Source organism: Mus caroli, chromosome 9 (genome assembly GCF_900094665.2).
Source record: "Mus caroli chromosome 9, CAROLI_EIJ_v1.1, whole genome shotgun sequence".
In the NCBI taxonomy this organism is placed as follows: Eukaryota; Metazoa; Chordata; class Mammalia; order Rodentia; family Muridae; genus Mus; species Mus caroli.
The window spans coordinates 73,174,802-73,196,586 of record NC_034578.1 but is presented as its reverse complement, the minus strand read 5'-3'; the positions used below and the strand labels follow the sequence as shown (position 1 = coordinate 73,196,586).

Sequence of the window (21,785 nt, the reverse complement as noted above, 5' to 3'; positions counted from 1 at the left end):
TTTTTTTTTTTTTTGCTTTATTGTACAATTGTACATGCTCTAGTCATCAGCATTAATTCATATTTTCAAGTAAGTGAATTCACAAAATAAAGCTTTTCAATTTACTTGCATATTTCTTCACCCATCAATCATTAATTTTAAATATCAAGGGTTAAATGAGTGTTATACAAGTTTGTGTGCATTTGTCTATATTTGTACATATTTGTGGGATGAATTCTTAGCCTCTAGGAAATTTCAGTCTTCAGTAGTGAAATGCTTTCTTTATTTTCTTTCTAGACAACATGAAAAAGGACAATAAATATAAATGGAATCTAACTACTCCTTTATATCATGGTAATATTATAAACTACCATTTTTACCTACATTATAAAAACTGGATGTTATGATTCAAATGTTGTTATGAGGATTCTCAATGATATGCCAATACAGAATAATTTGTGTGGCTTAAAGATTGAAAAAAGACATGCAGCAAAACCATGACATTCTTTCCAACAATGATTATGAAGGCAATTGTTTAGCCCTTCCATCCTCTATTCTGAGAAATACATCTTTTTTAAATTTAATTTTATTTGTAATTCATTTTTTACACTTCATATTCTATTCCACACCCCTTCCCCTCCCATCCTTCAACTGCTCCACATCCCACACCTCCTCCCCACCACATCCTGTTTCCACATGGATGCCCCCACCCTCCACCCTATCTGACCTCTAAACTCCCTGATGCCTCCAGTCTCTTGAGGGTTAGGTGCATCATCTCTGAATGAACATAGCCCTGGAAGTCCTCTACTGCATGTGTGTTGGGAGCCTCATATCAGCTGGTGTATGCTATCTGTTTGGTGATCCAGTGTTTGAAAAATCTCAGGGGTCCAGATTAATTAAGACTGCTGGGCCTCCTATAGGATCACCTTTCTCCTCAGCTTCTTTCAGCCTTCCCTAATTCAACAACAGGGCTCAGCTGCTTCTGTCCATTGGTTGGGTGCAAATATCTGCATCTGACTCTTTCAGATGCTTGTTGGGTCTTTCAGAAGGCAGTCACGATCCCATTTTGTGAGCATTCCATAGCCTCAGTAATAGTGTCAGGCCTTGGGATCTCCCCTTGAGCTGGATCCCACTTTGGGCCTGTCGCTGGACCTTCTTTTCTTTAGGCTCATCTCCATTTTCATCCCTGTAATTTCATACAGAAACAATTATGGGTCAGAGGTGTGACTGTGGGATGGCAACCCCATCCCTCCCTTGATGTCCTGTCTTCCTGCTGGAGGTGGGCTCTATAAGTTCCCTCTCCCTAGTGTCAGGCATTTCATCAAAGGTCCCTCCTTGCAAGTCCTGAGAAATACATCTTTACTGAAACCAAAGGTTTGGATAAATCGTAAGGTCATACAACCTAAAAGGTTTGAAGCCAACTGTTTTTGTGGGTGCCTGTAGTGATGTGAGAGGTAGTAGTTATATATATGTGTATATATATATATATATATGTGTGTGTGTGTGTGTGTGTGTGTGTGTGTGTTTTCACCACATTATGAGCATCTTCCTAGGCAGGAGTAACTGTGTTAATCTTTGTTCAGAATTTTCAATCCATACACTCCCAATTGACTGTGACAGAACAAGGATGATTTTGACACAAGTTGTTGAGCACACAATAAGGTACACAGTTCAGTTTCTATTTCTGAACAGTAAATGCTTATTTTGAGAAACTTAGCTCCACTTCGGTCCTGTCCATTCCAACACAATATGTATATAGTATTGGTGAAAGAGGATTCAAACATTGCACCATCAAGCCTTTAAAGAAATCATAGCAGCCTGGTTACACTTTTATACTCAGCTTGTGGACATCCCATAGATTTGCTTGCAAGTTCTCTATGTATAACCCTAAGCTTATTTTTGTATGACCTGGGCATTTTCTTGCTTTCAGGATTCAAACAGATGCAGTCTTGTTTGGAGGTGACAGAGGCGTGTGTAGGGGATGTGGTTTGTAATGCACAGTTGGCCCTTTACCTTAAAGCATGCTCAGCAAATGGAAATCTGTGTGATGTGAAACACTGCCAAGCAGCCATACGGTTCTTCTATCAAAATATGCCTTTTAACACTGCCCAGATGTTGGCTTTTTGTGACTGTGCTCAATCTGATATACCCTGTCAGCAATCCAAAGAAACTCTTCACAGCAAGCCATGTGCACTGAATATAGTTCCACCCCCCACTTGCCTCAGTGTAATTCACACTTGCCGAAATGATGAATTATGCAGGTGAGTAAAAACACACATACCTTGCTTTCTTATTTCGGCACCTTATTTGTTATAGTCCAACCCTAACATCTGATCTCCTTCCATTGCTAGAGTTCCCACCATCATCCAAAATAGGGTAAATAGAGCCAGACAATTCACATTTTGAATCTGTGGTACATGTGTTGTGGCACCCTTTTTGAAATTCAAATGTAAAATGCAGAGCAGAATTTTAGAATAAAGAAACTCACTATGAGGAACTGTGATGGCCCGTATATCATCCTTTCAAAGTTCATATTTGTCGTTTGTGTGTGTGTGTGCATGTGTACATGCATTCAGACAATTTTTGTGAGTTGGTTCTCTCCTTTCACCATGTGGGTTTTATGATTTGAACTCAGTTTGTCAGGATTTTTTGGCCCACAATCAGCTTTGTAATTAGATATTTTTCATTGATGTGATTATAGAATTTTTGTTGTTGTTGTTATTTGGTTTCTGATTATTTTAGACAAGATCTTTCTCTGTATACCAGGCTGGCTTGGAATCCACAGTCCTTCTGCCTCAGCTCTCTGAGTACTGGATTAACAGACATGAAGCACCACACATAGCCTAATGTGTGGAAAAGTCTGTTAATTTTGGCAGGGTAACTCTTTAACCTTCAGAACAAATACTTTCTTTCTCAAGCTGTGGACTGAGAAGAACAAGGTAGTTTGAGTATGGTGTAGATATTCCCTGCTTATTTGTGTGCCCGTGACATCAAAAATGTTACCTTTTTTTCTGATTTCTCATCCTCATGTTATCTGTTATTGTCTGAGTCAGGGTCTCTATTGCTAAAACAAAACACCATGACAAAAAGAATGGGTTTATTCAGCTTCTACTTCCATATTACTGTTCTTCACTGAAGGAAGTCAGAACAAGAATTCAAACAGGGCAAGATCTTGGAGGCAGGAGCTGTTACAGACCTTAGAGGGGTACTGCTTACTGGCTTGCTTCCTGAGCTTGCTCAGACTAGTTTCTTATAGAGCCCAGGACCAAAAGCCCAGGAATGGCACCACTCCCCATTGATTACTAATTGAGAAAATGGTCTTACAGCTGGATCTCATGATGGCATTTCCTCAGCTGAGGCTCCTTCCTCTCAGATGATCTTAGCTTGTGTCAAGTGGACACATAAAACCCCAGCCAGTATAGTCATAGAGGAGGGTAAGGCTAGTTGCTTATTTGTTCATTCAAAATATAGAGTAATCAGACACCCATCTTGGCTTCAGTTAGGAATGTCTGTTTTGCTTGTTTATTTTAGTTAAAGAAGACAGTTAATAAGAAAATATACCATAAAAAGTCATGTGCAATTCTCAGGTTAAAAGGGATCAGAGGGAAGAAAATCTAAAGTGGATCAGAATTCTTTTCTCCAGCAGTTAAAGAAGTAAAAGGCAGGGCAAAGCTTGAACGCAACCGGCAGGGCAGTCGAGAAATCTTAAGCACCAAGGATATAGAATCGGCATTAAAGAAAGGTATTTATTGTGGATGGTAAAATACACACCTGCAGCACACACCCAGAGAAAAAGACCTTCTGCTCAGTAGAGTGAGGATTCATGAAGCCAAACAAATCCACTCTCCTCAAAGGCTGGGAGAGACTCCTGTGTGCTGAAAGGTTTGTTACAAAGGTTGAGAAATTATGAACAGGAGAAGGCTGATAGCTTAACATGAAAAGAGAGCAGAAACAACATTCTAGTTTAAATGAGGGACAGAGTGGGTGACACATATCTTGGGAAGAGGTGAGGACATTTCATTAAAGATTGATTTCAGAGACCAGCAAAAAGATTCTGAGAAGAGTTACAAGGCTTGCAGAGGAAAGGAAAACTCAATAAGGGGTGAGGAGGGGAGACAGAAGGAGGAAGAGAGAGAGCCAGAGAGCCAACGTGAATATTGCTTTTTTTTAAAGCCTCTGAAGAGTTTTCCTCACTTAATTTAGGTTGGTTAGTTGGAAGAAGTCAGTCATCTTGGAAAATTTCCATGGCCCCTCTCCCTCTCTGTCTGCCTACCACAGAGGGATCCTAGCCTCTGAAAGGGGAAGGGGAAAATGTTATAATTAAGTTATAATATCAAAAACAAGCAAATAAACACCCCATTTAAGGATACAATAAAGAAGATAAGTATAGACCAAAAACGTTGTAATTTAAAGAGTGCTCCCAAAAAGGACTGCTTGACCTAACTGGAGGAAATGACTGAGTTGGTCTCTTAAGTTACACAAAGCAATCCAACAGGCAAGATATTGCAAAGGCAATGGAAGTGCATGGCGCCCTCTGAAGTAACAGTGAAAGGGGAAAGCCACAGAAAAGAAAGTCAGAAATTACTAGTCCTTGAGGGTTACTGCAGTAGGGGGACTCTTGCAGCCTTTGAGTGACATTATGAGTGGTCTATGTTCTCAGGGAAAACTTTCACTCTAGCTGCTAGCTGACATCAAACTGTCGTGTGCAGGTAGTCATGCTTAGGAACTTCAACTGGGCTCAGCATGCCTGGCTCTCTTTCTCTCCCTGAGGTTTTGATTAACACATGCGAGTTTATGTTTAGGGTGAATTTATATTTCCATTGGTCAGATACACATGCTTTTGTAGACAGTTTGGGATACAGGTAAGCACTGCAGGAGATGATGAATATAGACAAGGCTGTTTTTGTAGGTAGTCACCACTGGTCTCACACTAGGCCCTCTACTTCAGCTTCCTGAGAGACATGGGATTATAGGTTAGTCATATGTCCCTATGCTAATTTTTTGTATTCAAATTGGTGGGTGTGGGAATCCACCATCTGTGTCCAAGCTGGGTTTGGACAATTGGTCTCAGTAAGTCAATTAAAGGAGTCAAATTAATACTGGAAAACAAACAAAGAGGAGACTTAATCAACATGGTTACACTGGGAAGAGGAAAGAGTGGATCTAGTGACACTTCCCACCTCCAAGTACACCTTGCAGGAGGCTGATGTGACATTAGAGTTTAAATGGAAGACCAAGGATTTGAATGCCTAAATAGCTTCAATCAAGGTATCTCTCTGCCCACCACTGACCCTTCATTGTCCGGGCTTCAGTCTCACCCTGTAAGGTGATCTGATAGGTTACCAGAATTTGTGAAATTTCTTTTGGGGAAACATGTTCATCAGCCTTAGTTCTTACTTTCAAAGGAAAAAAAAATCTCAAAATAATTTTGAAATTCAATTCAGTACGAAAGCATGGAAACAGAATAAAGAATTGTTTTGGTGGAGGGCAGTGTCTAAATGTTAGCTCTAAAATTGTATAAGGTTTCAAAAAGTTCTTTACTAGATCTCTCAAGTCGTTGATGCTGCAAAGCATTGGGCTATAACCGGCCATCAGGGAAAACAGTCTCAGGAAAGGATAGTAACTTGCACGTTTCACTATTTTGATTTTTGTTTTTCATCGCCACATTCCCTATGTGATGCTTGAAAGTACAAAGTCAGCTTTCCATTATGTCTTGGAACCAGCATCTCATCCTCCCCCAGGCTGGTGATTCATTAGGTAAGAGACCATCACATGTTAACGTGAAATCACCCATAGACTATATCCAGTTCTTCACTTTCTTCTAGGACACACTACCGAACATTCCAGACAGAATGCTGGCCCCACCTAACTGGGAAGTGCCATGAAGATGAGACCTGCATTAGCATGTTAGGCAAGCAAGACCTTACTTGTTCTGGGAGTGAGAGCTGCAGGGCTGCCTTCCTAGGAACCTTCGGGACAGTCCTGCAAGTACCCTGTGCTTGCAGGGGCGTTACACAGGATGAAGAACACTTGTGCATGATTTTCCAGCACATGCTTCATAGCAAATCGTGTTTCAGTAAGTTGTCCAGTGAAAAGGTTGTCTATTACGTATCTGCTTATCTACATATCTATCTTGTTTTCCACTATACCAAAAAAAAAGAAAGAAAAAAAGAAAAGAAAAACAAAAACAAAAGGTAATCCAGACAACCTGAACCAAAATGTTCATAAAGACAATTTGTGCTTGCTATTTTGGTTATGTTCCGGTTTTGCCTTCTCTCTCTCTCTCTCTCTCTCTTAGCAGAAAGTGATACACTGTTTAAAATGATAAGTTACTCTTTATTATCATTTACTGATTTTATTATGGAAAGCATAAAAAGCTTCTTTTACATGCTGAACATATCAATTATTCATTGTTATGTAACAACAAATCAACTCCAGGACATTGGTCGAAAATCACTAACCATTTAGCTACTTAGCAGAACAGTTTTATACACTGGCCTTGGGTGAATTGCCTTTTGTCTAGACTCCCTAATGTATAGACACTCATAGATACCTGATGGCTCTATTGAGGCTGGACTGACAAAGCTGAAAGCTGGTATATTTAGCAAGCACTGTCAGCTGGTACAGCATATTTCTCCTCTGGTATCTCCTTCAGCAATATAGCCTGGGACTGTTACATGATATGGCAGAATTCCTAGTGACTAAGACAAAATATATAAGTATTTCTCAAGTATCCCCTGCTATCGTATTGTGAATATGTCAGTGAGCAAAGGAAGTCCTATGCCAATCTCAGAGTGACTTCAGGAGCAAACTACACAAGGATGTGAGTAGTCAAGATGGGCTCACCAGGGTTGATTGATTTTTAAAAGTCTACAATTGAAGGTATCTTGCTCCTAAAGTCTATCTTTCCTGTGATTTATTTTTCTGTCCCTTTTGGCTTTAACAAACCTGTTTGTTAACTTTTAGAAATAAGATGTAAATATATTTTTAAAGTTAATCTTTAGGAAAAAGAAAACTGAAATTTAGGCAATGGGCTTGGTTGGGGATGAATTCATTGACCTCACTGTCTTGAGATTCTCCAACAGTTTTATATAAACAGCTCATAGGACATGCTAGAGGAGGTTGGAGCTCATGTGTGTCTCTGTCTGCTGCTATTCCCCTGTAGCCAGTGATAGGTAGTTTTCCAGAGCCAGCTGTCTCTACCTGTCACCCTAAGCCTTGCATCTGTTCAGCCCTAAGGAGTTGCTTGTGTCTTGTTTCAGCTCCTTTCCCTTTTATGCACTTTGTCATGACTCTGCTATCTGAGCATAGATCAGGTTTTTCCATTGGGCACCCACCACATCCATGTCAAAATCCTACAAGTTCTAATCATTTTTAGACCTCAAGCCAATTCAGAAACAGTTCACTGTTTTGGTTTTGTTTGATTTGATTTGGTTTGTTGCTTTATGCTGTCCCTCAATATTTTGAATTTTATTCTTCTGATGATTTTTTCAATATTTGCCTTATAGGCTTATCCAATTATGCAGTTCATAGTGTTCAGGGATGGGTCTATACTAATGGAAGTCTGTATTCTCCTGCATGATTGCATCCATGGTGACTACATCATCTTTGGAACATCAGTACTGTGCTGGAAGGTACAACCAACAGCAGCTCTACACAGGATGGGTCCCTTTCGATACAACACAGACTCTGTCAGCATTATAAAGAGCCATCTAAGAAAGGCTAGGTACTTTCCAGTCACTCAGCCTCAGAACAGAAAAAGAATAAGTAGTATACAGTGTAGCCACACTGGACTGTTTATTGTGTGATAGTGACAGCAATGAACATCTCTTACACATACCTGACAACAACTCACAGGGCCATACCTACCTTCTGGAAGTCTGAACATTTTAGTCTAACTATGCCTCAGAAGGAAGAACACTAAGACTATCAACCAACAGCTATACAACTGCTACGGTTTGCCCCCGCCATGCCCCACCTCTTAACAAATATAAGCTCTCTCTTTATTTTTTTATTTTTTTTTTTAGTTTACACAGACAGTATATTTATCCCTTTCCTTAAAGGACATCACAGTTTTCCAAAGTTCCATTCTGACACCAACCCAAAGTCAATTGTATGATATACAATCCCACATTCTGCCTTAGAGTAAGCAAAGAACCTATGAACAGCAGACTGTTCACTGCTATTCCATTTACCACAAATATCAAATACATACACACACACACACACAAACACACACACACAGCACACGCAGCACACGCAGCACACACACACACACACATACAGAGAGAGAGAGAGAGAGAGAGAGAGTTAGGGAGGGAGGGAGGGAGAATTACTGAGTACAGAATAATGAGATCTAGCTAGAAAGTATAATTATGCCCTGGGCCACGCATCTTCAAAGAACCACCTCCCATGTCTTCCATTCTGTCTTCTACAAGGCTCTTCTTGACTTGATTCTCCCAAGGCCATACCTCAGTTGGTTGGAGTACTATGGCTTCTTTGATGACTGCAGAACTCAGGTCAGTTTCAGATTGTCCATTTTGAGAGGTTAGGTAAAGTTTAACAATCACATGGTTTGTGGTGTTGTTGTTGTTTTACACTGTTTTAATTAGTGATTTCTTTGGCAATATAATCTCTAAAGCATGTGTTAATTTTCTAATCTATCTGCTTTTACTTAGTTTCATGTGTCAAAATGCAATTTTCAAAAAAGAAGTCACTTTATTTTAATTTATTTTCCACATCTGCCTTATTCCTTTTCCACATCTCCCTTACATCCAGGACTTTCTTATTTAATGGTTTAAGGTAGTCTCAACAGCAGGCTTGAGCAGAAAGGCTACCCTGAATCTAGCCTCAGCCACCGAGCTGAGTCCACCTGACTGGGCTTTTGTAAGGGAAGGGTTGGGGATCTACTCAACTCTATCTCTTACTTATGGGGGAACTACAGTTACCTTTTGTCAATATCAGTTCACATTTTAATTTCTCTAATCTCTGTTTGAAAAACTAATGAGTCCCCACTTCAAGTCTCCATTCTTGTTAGAAAACCTTACTCAATGCTCACGTAGAATAATCATTTCATGATGTTTGTGCTGTCTAGTGAAACCACCTGATCTGAGCTATGGGTTGTATGGATACTGGGTCTCCCTGTCTTGTTGTACAGAATCATTGGCCTCTGTAGAATACAAAGTAGATAGTATATCAGTAGATTGACACAAGATTTAATTTTTCACCAACATAAAATAATTACAAAGAGAGCATTTGGGGGTGGAAATTGAAGATGATTGGAAACTCGGGTGTCACAGAGCTATTTTAGTCGCTCCAAGTTCTCTTCTGGGCTCATAGAACCCATCTAACACATCTACCCTGCTAATGAAAAATACACTCCAGACACTTTAGTGCCTCAGTCCTAAGTTGCTTGCGTATCACTTTCAGTTTCACTTACCTGCAAAGTAAGTGAAATTCAGTTCCCTTCTGGTTGAAAGGGAAATGAATTTGGTGTATTTAAAGCCAATCTCTGCCACTATATCTCCAACAAAATATATAAAGCAATGTCCCCCTAATACCGATCCAATTTATTCATCATTGTGCTGGGAAATACAAATTCACGTCAGAATATGTCTGTCACTCATAGAAGAATACAAGGCATAGAGCAATGGATCATGGATATTAGTCTATCTGAGACCAGTTTAAAGAACAGGAGGAGTCTTTAGTTTGTACAAATCTATGTAGTTTTGTTCTAAAACACTCAATTAAAAGTTGCTCCTTTTGAATCTCTCAACAATGCTTTGTAACTATATCATGAGACTATGTCATAGGAGAAAAAAAAGACAAAATAGTCATCCTTGTAACTCTGTTCCTCTTTGTAGTAACCATAATATTTGGAACTCTTAAATATGTGCATGCAAAATGCTGAATAGAGCCCTGTGCTGGTTAGTTTTGTCAACTTAACTTAAACTGTAGGCCTCTGGGAAGAGGAAATGCCAATTGAGAAAACACCTCTATCAGTTGGCCTGTAGGCAAATCTACGAGACTCTTGATTAATGATTCATAGGAGGGCTGAGGCTACTGTAGTGCCACTCTGAGTGGTGGTCATGGGTTGTATAAAGAACCAAGCCAAGTCCAGCAGTGGTGGCACATGCCTTTAATCCCAGCACTTGGGAGGCAGAGGCAGGTGGATTTCTGAGTTCAAGGCCAGCCTGATCTACAGAGTGAGTTCCTACACTGGGGAATCTATTGATCTTTCATAGGACCAAGGACCTCTCCTCCCATTGATGCCTGACAAGGCCATCCTCTGGTACATACGCAGCTGGAGCCATGTGTACTCCTTGATTGGTGGCATAGTCCCTGGGAGCTCCGGGGGGGGGGGTCTGGTTGGTTGATATGGTTGTTCTTCCTATGGGGTTGCAAACCCCTTCAGCTCCTTCAGTCCTTTCTCTAACTCCTCCATTGGGGACCCCATGCTCAGTACAATAGTTGGCTGTGAGAATCTGCCTCTTATTTGTAAGACTCTGGCAGGGCCACTCAGGAGACAGCTATATCAGGCTCAGACAATCATTTCATCAATGTACTGTTAATCTGCCAAAGTAAGGGCTATCTACAGGTCTTTGATGATGCTGGAAGACTTGCCATTCATCATTAGAAGGATCTTGACTAGCCAGCCTTAGGGAAGGGAAATCCTTTCTGTGATACCCAGAGCTAGCTCCCATTCTTTCCACTATAACAGTGTCATACTTCATCATGTGGGCATAGAGAGGTTGTAGACTTACACTGCATAGTCTATTAACTTCACCTTGGTATAGAGGGCACATTGTGGAAGATGGAGTCTCCCAGAGAAATCTGCCCACTTTTTACCACTAGCATATAACCTTCCACATGCTGTCCCCCCTCCCCTTCCATGTTTACCAATTTCCATATTTGTTCTTTTCATCTTGATCAAGAAAGTAACCACCCACCATGAGTCTTATGTCTAGCCACTTCTCTTTCTAGACAAGCAAAACTGAGAACAGAGCATGCACTACCTGCAATGAGGGCTTCTCTTTCAACCTGCTGTCTAGGGCCACCTCTGGATTTGTGGTTTGTGGAAGATGTCCATTAACAGTGAGCACTGACACACCATTTCCTAGAACCAGTTGCCTAATTGATCTGATAATATTCAAAGATGTATTTCAAACAGTAAACAGGCTTTGTGTGTGGTGTGACTTTATTCCACAACACAAGAGGTGTGTCCTGTAGCTATACTCATATAGCTTACCAAAGACTCTGTACACCATACTGAGAAAGAATCCCATGTATCAAGTGACTATTATATAGTAAGTAGTGTGTCCTCTAACCATATTACTTTAAAAACTATTGTATAAGTTTTGAACTTAAAACTAGTCTATTAATTCTACTTCCAGGTTTTGTTTCTAGGTTGTTGTACTTTTTTTTTTATACTTTACAAAAATCATACACATTTTTAAGATTTTCAACTAAGTGTTCACAGAAGCTCTTTGATTCTCACAATTTTATTTGGAATAAATATTCTGTTATAAATGAAGACCCTAATAGGCCAAACATAACTCCAAGCCAAAGGGAATTAACTAACATCAAATTTTTGGTTCCCATACTTGAATCACCCTCAGAAATATCTACAGAATTTCTTGTATAAAACCAATCTTGTCCAGATAACTCTGACTGTAGCCAAGTTTGGGAGTCACTGCTCTTATCCACATGTGGAAAAATTTAGTCTCCAGTGTCAAGTCCAAGAGCCTCCTTTGCTCACTCATACCTCTCAGGGAACAAGAAAGGTCTGCATGGGAAAAGGCAAGGTTACTAAGCACAAAGTCATGAAGCTCCTCTGGTGGCACACTTTGTCCAATCCTCCCAACAACCACAGATATACAACAGACACACAACAGAGAAAACACAAGAGTGCACCAATAAATCCATGGAAAAGGGAACAAAACAGTATATATTCTCTCTTGGTGGTATCCCTGTCCTTGAATGAAAGTGATTTTTTCCCCCTTGTTAGAATTAAGATTAAGATCATCAATCTTTTATTTCATCTTAAACTAAAAACTTTCTTTTCTTTTTTTTTATATCCACAAAGCTTTATTATCTTGCCAATTGTAATGACCTTGACTCTAACCTTCTGAAGAGAAGGCAGGCTTTAAGGGCTCCATGTGACATCCTGTTGACAAGGTTAGCAAAAGCAAAGAAGATGCAAATGGGAATGGGGCTGTGTTACAGCCCCAAAGTTCCTTGTCTTGAATTCTAGTGCTACAGTGTCCTCTTGGGACGATTGACAATGGCTCTGGTGGTACTCATGGCCATACCTGCATCTGTGAGACAGGGTAAGCAGGATGCCAAGCTAAAAATGTTCAATTCAAATGTTTAAGTAAAAAGATCAGGAGTTAGAACACATAGGGTGCAGATGTTCACTGTAATGAGAGCACTGGTCATCTTCATGTCCTAACACTGTTCTTTTGTGATGATCTACTTCTTTAAGTTCGGAATAGTATCTATTTCACTGTAAGGCTTGGATTCATTTCAGCTCTGCAAGTAAAGCACAATCCAAACATGGCTTTGTTCTTAAATGTGTACATCACCTAAGCTGCCTTAGTCCTCACTGTATCTATTTGAAAATATAAAGATGGGAGATTTGTTTCGGGAGGATTTCAACATCCAGCTGGCTTTCAAGAAATAGCATGTGCTTACGTATTAAGTAAGGTTTAGTCTTAAGTGAAGGAGCTTTCTGGCCACTCCATGCTCTAGCATTTAGTTTCATTTTATAGCCCCATCTCTTCATCTGTCTATTCATGCCTTCTCATAGATATCAAGATGCTAGTAAAACTGCTTTATTTATCATGTTTGTGTGCATTCAGTGGATATATGATTTATTCTTTCTTAACAGCATTCGTCTGCTTCTTTCCCAGTGAAGGTCTGTATCCAGAATCCTATTCCATCAGTCAGTGCACTCATAGACAGTCTTTTAAACCCACCCATGAGTATGGGATGGTGCATAACACATTACTGCATATTTTTCTGTACTGCATAAGACTGTGTTCATTTTTAAAAGATAATTTAGAGACTGTGATGATGAATTAATGAAGGCTCAAGCTCATCTTTTAAGATGTTTGTCTTAATTTTCAGTGTCATGAAATCACTCTCTGGCTGAGAAGGAGAATTGTACATTATGTAAATTAAACAAAGAGCAATGTGGAAAACATTTCTAATTGCAATTCTGACTCTGTCTCTCTTTGTCTTCCCTCCCTCCTTCACATAAACACACACACACACACACACACACACACACACACACACACACACACGACCGTGTCTTACAGCCAAATATAAGGCAGTGTTCCAGGAACTTTATGTTAAGTTCTGTCTTTAAATAAACCACTTGGACTAGCCAAAACCACTGACTTTTTCTTGGTGTCTACACAAAACTTTAATTCAAGTTTAGTTTCCTTCAAATTCAGTCCAGGTGCTAAAATAGTCTTCTGGTTTTCAAGGAACATTCAACAGACTTTCTCTAGTCTATATTCATATTTATTACATAGTCTCTAAGCATTCAAATATGTTGTATTTTCTGGATTAAAGTGGCTCCATGGTGAATTTGTAGGTCATCAAATTCGTAGACACTTACTTATAAATTTATATTTTCCCTTTTAGAACTCTGTGATTGTTCCTCTAGGATCTTGTTTTTCATTATTTGAAAAGGCTTTTGTGTTTTGTTTTGTTTTTTTAAAGATCGAGCATATGTATTTTAAGTTAGCAATGAAAAGAATAATAAAAACAAACAAACCATTTCTTTAAAATGAGTTCAGTTACAAATCAATGTAGAAACATATAAGCATGGTAAATTCTGTAAGTTTTGCCTTTTATGTATTTTAATTTATAGACTTAGAATTCCAAATGTTTCTTTGGACTCAGATCTCAGGAGAAAACCAGTGGTTTTTAACTTTATTATCTTTCAAACCTAAAATATAAACAGAGTCCCTCTTTTCTTTCTTTCTCTCTTTCTCTCTTTCTCTCTCTCTCTCTCTCTCTCTCTCTCTCTCTCTCTCTTCCTTCCTTTCTTTCTTCCTTCCTTCCTTCCTTCCTTCCTTCGCTTTTTTCTTTCTTTATTTATTTCTTGTCAGGCCAACTTTCAAATGTAGATTTTAAAACATGATCAATACAAACAACCCTAATGGTTGAATGTCATGTTTCAAAATTAATAGACTCTAGTGTACAATATAGTTTTGTAGAGGCAGCCCAACATCAACATGTCTGCAATGGGCAAGATCTTCATCATCCCTAAACCAGAGCAATGTCACAAACATTACATAGCTGTCTCATGGGAAGAATCTGAAGCTCAGTGGACAGTAAACTTGAGGAATATGGAAAATCACAGAAATCCATAGGCTTGACACTGTCATAATGATGTCATAGGCAAACAATAATTTTGACAAAACATAAGTGGCTTCTTAAATACAGTGTGACAGTTGGGCAACTGTAGGACATGTGTTCAATAAGGCCAAACAGACATACATTTATTGTGTATAAAATTATCTCTCATAATGTTAGTTTTGCCTGAGACAGGACACACTAAATCTTCTAAGGGGTTGCTGTCCCCATCCTGCCATTAAGGGCCCTGTCTTAGGACTGAAGGACATGATTGGGGTGGATAACTACGCTGGTTAGTTTTGTTAACTTGACACAAACTAGAGTCATTTGGGAAGAGGGAAACTCGACAGAGAAAATGCTTCCATCAAATCGGCCCATATGCAAGACTGTGAGCCATTGTCTTGATTAATTATCGATGTGAGGGCCCAGTCTACTGTGGGCAGAGTTAGCAGAGGCAGATGCTCCTGAGTTGCACGAAAACAAAGCTGAGAGATCCACTGTAAACAAGCCAGTAAGCAGATTTCCTCCTTGGCCTCTGTTGCAGTTCCTGTATCTAAGTTCCTACATTAAGGACCTGCCTGACCTGACTTCCACTCACAATGGACTGTAACCCATAAAGTGAAATAAACATTTCCTCCCTGGATTGCTTCTGTTCATCATGTTTATTGCAGCAACATGAAAGCAAACCAAAGCGCAATGTATATTTTTGTTCGTGTGTGTGTGTGTGTGTGTGTGTGTGTGTGTGTGTGCTCGCACGTATGTGTTAGACTTGTTGCATCTATATTCACCAGGCATATTGGTCTATTCTATATGTTTTTGTATGTTGACCTGACTTTGGAATTAGAGCAATGGCAGCTTTATGGAGGACATTTAGAAATGGTCCTTTCATTTCTAATTTTTTAATAATTTGAAAAGTACTGGGTTTTAGTTCCTTGAAAGTGTGGTAGAATTATACACTCAAGCCAGGTGACCTTTTTCTTCTGCCTGAAGGCTTTTTGTTACTCTTTCCTTCTTATTTTTATGATCTGTTTAAATTGTTAATCTCCTCTTGGCTTAATTTTGATGTTTCAGATGTATCCAGAAATCCATTGATTTCTTTTAGGCTTTTCAACTTAATTTAGTGTGGGTCAAAAAGTGGGGTGGGCGAGGTGGAAGTTTGACTATGTGCACCCCCATGGAACCTCCAGGCAGGTGTCTAACTGTGGGACGCCACAGGACACAGGACCCTGCTCCTGGGGTAAGGATGGTGCAGTCTGGGGTCTCTGCGGATCTACTGGAGTTGGACTCTGACTCTAGGGCAGCACAGATACCGCTGAGTACCATGGAAGAGCCAGTTCTGGGGTCCCTGGGCCGCAAGGAGGCCAGCGATGTCAGGTTCTCACTCTAGAGTACCACAGAAGCTGTCATGGAACTGCTGAGAACAGAGTGGGGATTCTCTACCAAAGGGAAAAGGGCAGAGAGGAGAGTGCACTGTCTAGGTCCTGAAGGGAGGAGAGTGTCTGGCTTACTCAGTCTGAGGCTTGGATTGATTTAAACCATGGCTGGATTGCAGGGAGGCCTCCTGCTGGGAGGTTAGAGCACTCAAGGCTTTTTAGAGGGAAACCTGCTTCATTGCTCCAGCATGGTGAATCCTGATGAGAAGAGGCAGTCCACGGTTTTAAGGTGTTTATGATAGAAAGACAGAAAGAGGGAGAGAGTAGGGAAGTAGAAGTCAGAGAGAGGGGGACAGGGAATCAGGTGAGGGGGAAGAAGAGGGCAAGAGAGAAGCAAGAAAGTAAGAGAGCAAGAGAGAGAGGAGGGGGCAAGCAACTCCTTTTATAGTGGGCTAGGTCTACCTAGCTGTTGCCAGGTAACTGTGGGAGTGGAGTCCAGACAGAATACCAGGAGCTTGGGGCATTGCCTTCATGATTGATGGCCACATACCTCTGTGTGTGTGTGTTGGGGGGGGGGGGGGGGGGGTGGGAGGCTGTGGGAGGCTATGACTGCAGCAGGAGCCTGGGGCCCAGGAGGCATGGCCAAATACCTGCCATCCCTTATGGTCACCGGAGTTTAAGGCTTGTACTCCACTGGGGACCAGGCTGTCTGTGCACAGCTCACTGCCTCACAATTAAGCATATATGTTTTCAAATCCTGTTATAATGCTCCCCTACCAATCTATAATTTTATTAATTAGGGTCTTGTCTTTCTTCATTTCGGTTAATTTTGTTAAGGGTCTGCCAATTTTATTCATCTTTTCATAGAACTAACTCTTAATTTCATTGAATCTTTGAATTATTTTTGTTGTTGCTTTTGTTTTTATTTTATTAATTTTTGACTTGGTATTATTCCTTTCTATCTAGTGGCTTTGGGTCTGGTTTGTTATTCATTTTTCTAACCTCTTGAGATACCTCTTTAGGGCATTTATTTGGGCTCCATTTGATTTTTTAAAATACATGTACTTAGCACAATGAATTTCCCTCATAAAACTGCTTTCAGTGTGTCCCAGAGGTTTTAGCATCTTGGGCTTTTACATTCATTTTTTTCCAGGAATTTTTAAATTTTTCTTTTTGATTACATCATTCTTTAGTATTATTTAATATCAATGAATCTGCATAATTTCTAAATAATCCTGTACTATTGATTTGGGGCTAATTGAATCGTAGTCACAGAAGACACATGGAGATACTTCAAACTTTTTGTTTTCCTTGAGATTAACTTTATATTACAGCCTGGGATCTAGTTTATAAAAAATATCTATGAGCTGCTGAGAAGAGTGCACATGATGTGATATTTAAGGTAAAACATTCTTTAGATGTCTGTCAGCTTCATTTGATCTATGATATTATTTAACTTCAAATTTAGTGCATACACGTTTTGAATTGCAATTTCTTCTTGGTTGGTCATCCTGCGATCAGAATGAAGTAACTTTTAGTTCTGGTAAAGGCAGACTCTTAACCGGTATAATACTTTCATAGGATTAGCCTGTGGGCAAGTCTCTAAGGCATTTTCTGGATTGGTAATTAATGTGGGTGAACCCAGATCACTGTGAATACTGTCATCCCTGGGCAGGTGGTTCTGGGAGGTATAAGGAAGTAATCTGAGTGAGCCAAGAGTGAGAAAGGCAGTAAACAGTAGCAGCAGCACCCTGAGCTCCTGCCCTGACATCCTCCAATGATGGCCCATGATGGGGAAGTGTAAGGAAAATAAACCGTGTTCTTTCCAGCTTGCTTCTGGTCATGGTGTTTAACCACAGCAATAGAAAAACCTAACTATGAACACTGAACAACAACTAATGAAAAGAAAAAGAGGCCTTGACTATGAAAGGTAAAAGGGAAGGGCATGGGACAGGGATTTTGCATGAGGAAAGGGAAAGGAGAAATGTAATAATTATAATCTCACATATAGAAACACACCCTCAAATTCAGCCCAAAGAGACATTGGTTGTGATTAAAAACTAATGTAGTGGTACCTGTTTTGTTAAGTAAAAATAAACTGTGGTTACATCTCAAATGTGCTCATTTAAAAAAAAAATGCCATAAGCATGGAAAAGCAAGACCTTTAAAGTTCTATCTTCTTTTATCCATTGAAAATTTTATACATTCATTTTACAATTAAATTTGGTCATATCCAGCCACCTTTTCTCCCTTCCAACTTTCCTTGGATTTCTATAACATGTCTACTTTCCTCCTCCTAATTACGTGTGTCCTCTCGCCTCCATTTTTTTCTTTCAAATAACTCATTATTGCTGCCCATTTGTGCATGGTTGCACGGCCATCCAACAGAGTGTGGATGACTTTGATCTCAGAGAATTCCCCTTAACTTCGCTATTCTGAAGGATGGGAATTGAAATTCGGGCAGCAGAATGTTGTCATCGCTTGAGTATTGGAACCCTCCCTGCAATGTTCAGAAAACTGTGCAGAATATATGCTTCCCATTGTAAAATTGGGCTTGGATGAGAAGGGCACCTCTCAGCTGGCTGGCAGTACAGGTTTGCACACATAAAATACAACCTGGAATAGTTGAGCATGCCATATTTGCTGTGGTAACACTTGCGGCTTTGACGAGACAATGTTGAACTGGCAGCTGTCCGCATTGGAGCTTCACAATAGATGAACAGCCAAGGGATTTTTCCTTTCAAAGACTAGATCAAATTTTAAGATAATTTACATGATTTCTTTTCTTTTCTTTTCTTTTCTTTTCTTTTCTTTTCTTTTCTTTTCTTTTCTTTTCTTTCCTTTCCTTTCCTTTCCTTTCCTTTCCTTTCCTTTCCTTTCCTTTCCTTTCCTTTCCTTTCCTTTCTTTTTTTTCTTTCTTTCTTTTTTCTTTCTTTCTTTCTTTTTTTGATTTGGCTCCTTTTTATTTATTGGATATTTTCTTTATTTACATTTTAAATGTTATCCCCTTTCCTGGTTCTCCCCCCAGAAACCTCCTATATCATCTATCCTCTCCTCCCCCTGCTTCTATAAAGGTGTTCCCCCACCTACCCACCCACTCCCACCTCCCTGCCCTGGCATTCCCCTACACTGGGGCATCAAGCCTTCACAGGACCTAAGGCCTCTCCTCTCATTGGGATCCAACAAGGTCATCCTCTACTATATATGTGACTGGAACCATGGGTCCCTCCATGTGTACTCCTCGGTTGGTGGTTTAGTCCCTGGGAGTTCTGAGCGGGTCTGGTTGGTTGATATTGTTCTTCCTATGGGTTTGCAAACCCCTTCAGCTCCTTCAGTTTGTATAAGAATACTATTCTTTCTGGTAACAGAGAACTGAAATTTGGAGAAAAGGGAGATCTCTCTTACTAAGATTATCTTTGATTGCCTTGCTTTTAAAATTATGGAAATCATTGTTAATATTTTGCCCTTTCTCATAATAGGACATGCTTGTTTGCTACTATTATATATTTAAATATAAATTGCATATGTTGTTATAATAAGCATAGTAATTCCCACCTAAAAGGACTTAAACCATGGGGCAGAGCTTTGCCATTCACAAACCCAGTAAGTCTGCCATCGTGTGCCATTATTGTCAGGTTTTGATGTATGTGTTTGTGGATTTAAGTCGATGCCTCTTGGTTTTTACTCCTGAAAGTATACACATAGAAAGCATGCTTTGAGCAACTCACATCCAGGTTGTGTAGAGCCACAGCCTCTTTTGTCTTCCTCTGAATTTTGACCATGAGAGGCAGAGGGTTTGCTTCCATCTTCTATCTTTGTTAGCTAATATTCTGAACAGATACTCCAAGGAATTACCTGGCACGTTTTATTTGAGGTCCTTTCAAAATTCAAAATTCTCTCAAGAGAAGATAGATGGAAGGGATAGCCAAAAGACACGTCCATTCCAGTTTGGGAAAATACTGGCTTTATTTTCACCACTCGGTTTTCTTGCTCACAAACGTTACCAATAAAACCCAGCTGGTTCAAATTTTGTCTGCAGATCTGAAACCCAGTGAATTTGGCTTGGCTTCTTATTTTGCAGAAAATGTTTCACACGGCTCAAATCTGGAAATACTGAAGTATACAAACCCTCAACAGAAACAACAGGAGAACATCTGTCTCCAACCTTCACTTTTTTCCCCAATTCTGCTCTTAAAGGCTTAGGTGTTTTTAGGGGAGAAGGAAAAGTCTGCCACCGAGCATGAAATGATGCATGAATCATCCTTGACTATCTTGGCTGTGTGCTCACGCCAAAAAAGAAAGATTAAAGAGTTGCCACTGATGAGTGAGACAGCTCACATTTTGGCACCACTATAGAGGACAGAAACATTTAAGATCACGGAAGAATATAAAGAAACAAACCAAAACAATATTGTTGCAATTTGAACAATAACAGTCTTTATTATGTGAAGGCATTGTGCTATCTTTTCCATTTTCCTGCCTATGCTTTCATTGGCTTCATCCAGTCCCCTCATTGCCTGTAATTGGGAATGGAGTTCATGCCAAGCCTGCATAAAATAAGCAATCTTTCCTCTATACTTTCTGTATGTCGAAGTTGTGTATGTGAAGTCATAAAAGCCATTTATTATGAGTGTGTGTATTCCTGGCTTAAAGGACACGTATTCATGAGACAGCAACATAATAGCATCAGATTCTTCCCATAAAATACCACATGTGGGCATTTAATAGTTACTGCTCTGGCACCTACACTCTGGGATATTATCTTAGATGGGGAACTTCTATGGAAAAGGATGTTTGGCACTTAGACAAATTAGGCCTCTTTGATGAGGCCAGTAAGCAACAATTAAAGCTTTCCTAGGAATCCACTGGTGATGTCAAATAGTTTATCTTCCATTAGTATCAGTTTTTCCACAATTTTCTCTTGGAGTCCTTTTCATAAGCCCAATAAAATCCTTACAACATTAAGAACATTGGAAGAATATTTAAAAATCACTCTGTTGTCTTGTAAAGCAACTCAAACAGCCTTTATTTCGTCTCATTCATTACTCTCAACCAATCAGCTTTTAACTAGATAAAACAGTGTGGAATGATAGAACTTACATCAAGACCTGTGCAGGTTCTCAGTGATGTCTCAACAGTGTGCTTATATAACACCGCCACCTTTTCTTTCTCTCTTTCCTTTCTATTCCTCTACTTAGGGTAAGAAGGGTTCTTTGGTTGATTGGTTGGTCCGTCCATTGCTTGGTTGCTTGTTTGCTTGGCTGTTTTTGTTTTGGGTTAGCACCAAGGCTGCCTAACTTTCCCCACCAACAGTATTCCTTGAGTTTATAAAAGTTGGGTTTATATTCTATTGTTGCATCGGCACCTGAGTTTGGTAGATTAAAAAATCCCCAGAGGCATGTGATAAGGACTTTCAAAACAGCTCAGTTATATAAGACTCTAGAGTTCACTAGTTTATGATGGTGTCTACTTTGGTTGGGAGGCAAGGTACTCTGATAAGTGGGAGGCCACATAAATCAGTTGACCAGACTTGTTTCAAAGGGCAATTCGCTGTACTCCTCCACTGTGATGTGCTATGGGTTCTGCAAATGAAGGGTTTTTTTTCTGGTGGTGTTGTAAGTATCCAGGTCACCATGAGTCAGCTCCTTCATCTTCAGTCAATCTGTTTCTAGTACAACCCACAGTCTAAACCTTACAACAGTGACATGTGGTAGCTATTAGCTTGAAAATGTACATGAAGTATATGTCTACAGCCTTAATAACTACTCCCAACACTTCTCCATGCCCACTTTGATCCAGTCAGTTTCTCTCACTGTTCTATTCTAGCATGCCTACTCTACAATGGACACTCTGTCTCTTTAATTGTTTTAGTTCTTTAAATATGGCCAGGCAGATAACTGAAAAGGGCTTTCAACCAAGGGCCATCTCCTGATTCAGTGTTGGCTTAGCTGTTACAGTTCTTTTTTTTTTTTTTAGGCATTTCATCTTTTTTTTATTTTTAATATTTTTTATTACGTATTTTCCTCAATTACATTTCCAATGCTATCCCAAAAGTCCCCCATA

At 39.7% G+C, this 21,785-nt stretch overlaps 1 protein-coding gene across 1 annotated transcript in view; it reads left to right on the top strand.

The window, feature by feature from the left end:
* Positions 1-21,785, top strand: part of Gfral (GDNF family receptor alpha like) — a 43,807-nt gene that overhangs the window by 14,314 nt on the left and 7,708 nt on the right. Inside the window, exons 4-6 of the mRNA XM_021173366.1 lie at positions 277-333; positions 1,910-2,240; positions 5,805-6,055. Coding sequence (XP_021029025.1) covers positions 277-333; positions 1,910-2,240; positions 5,805-6,055 — 639 coding nt within the window. The remainder of the gene's footprint in view (positions 1-276; positions 334-1,909; positions 2,241-5,804; positions 6,056-21,785) is intronic.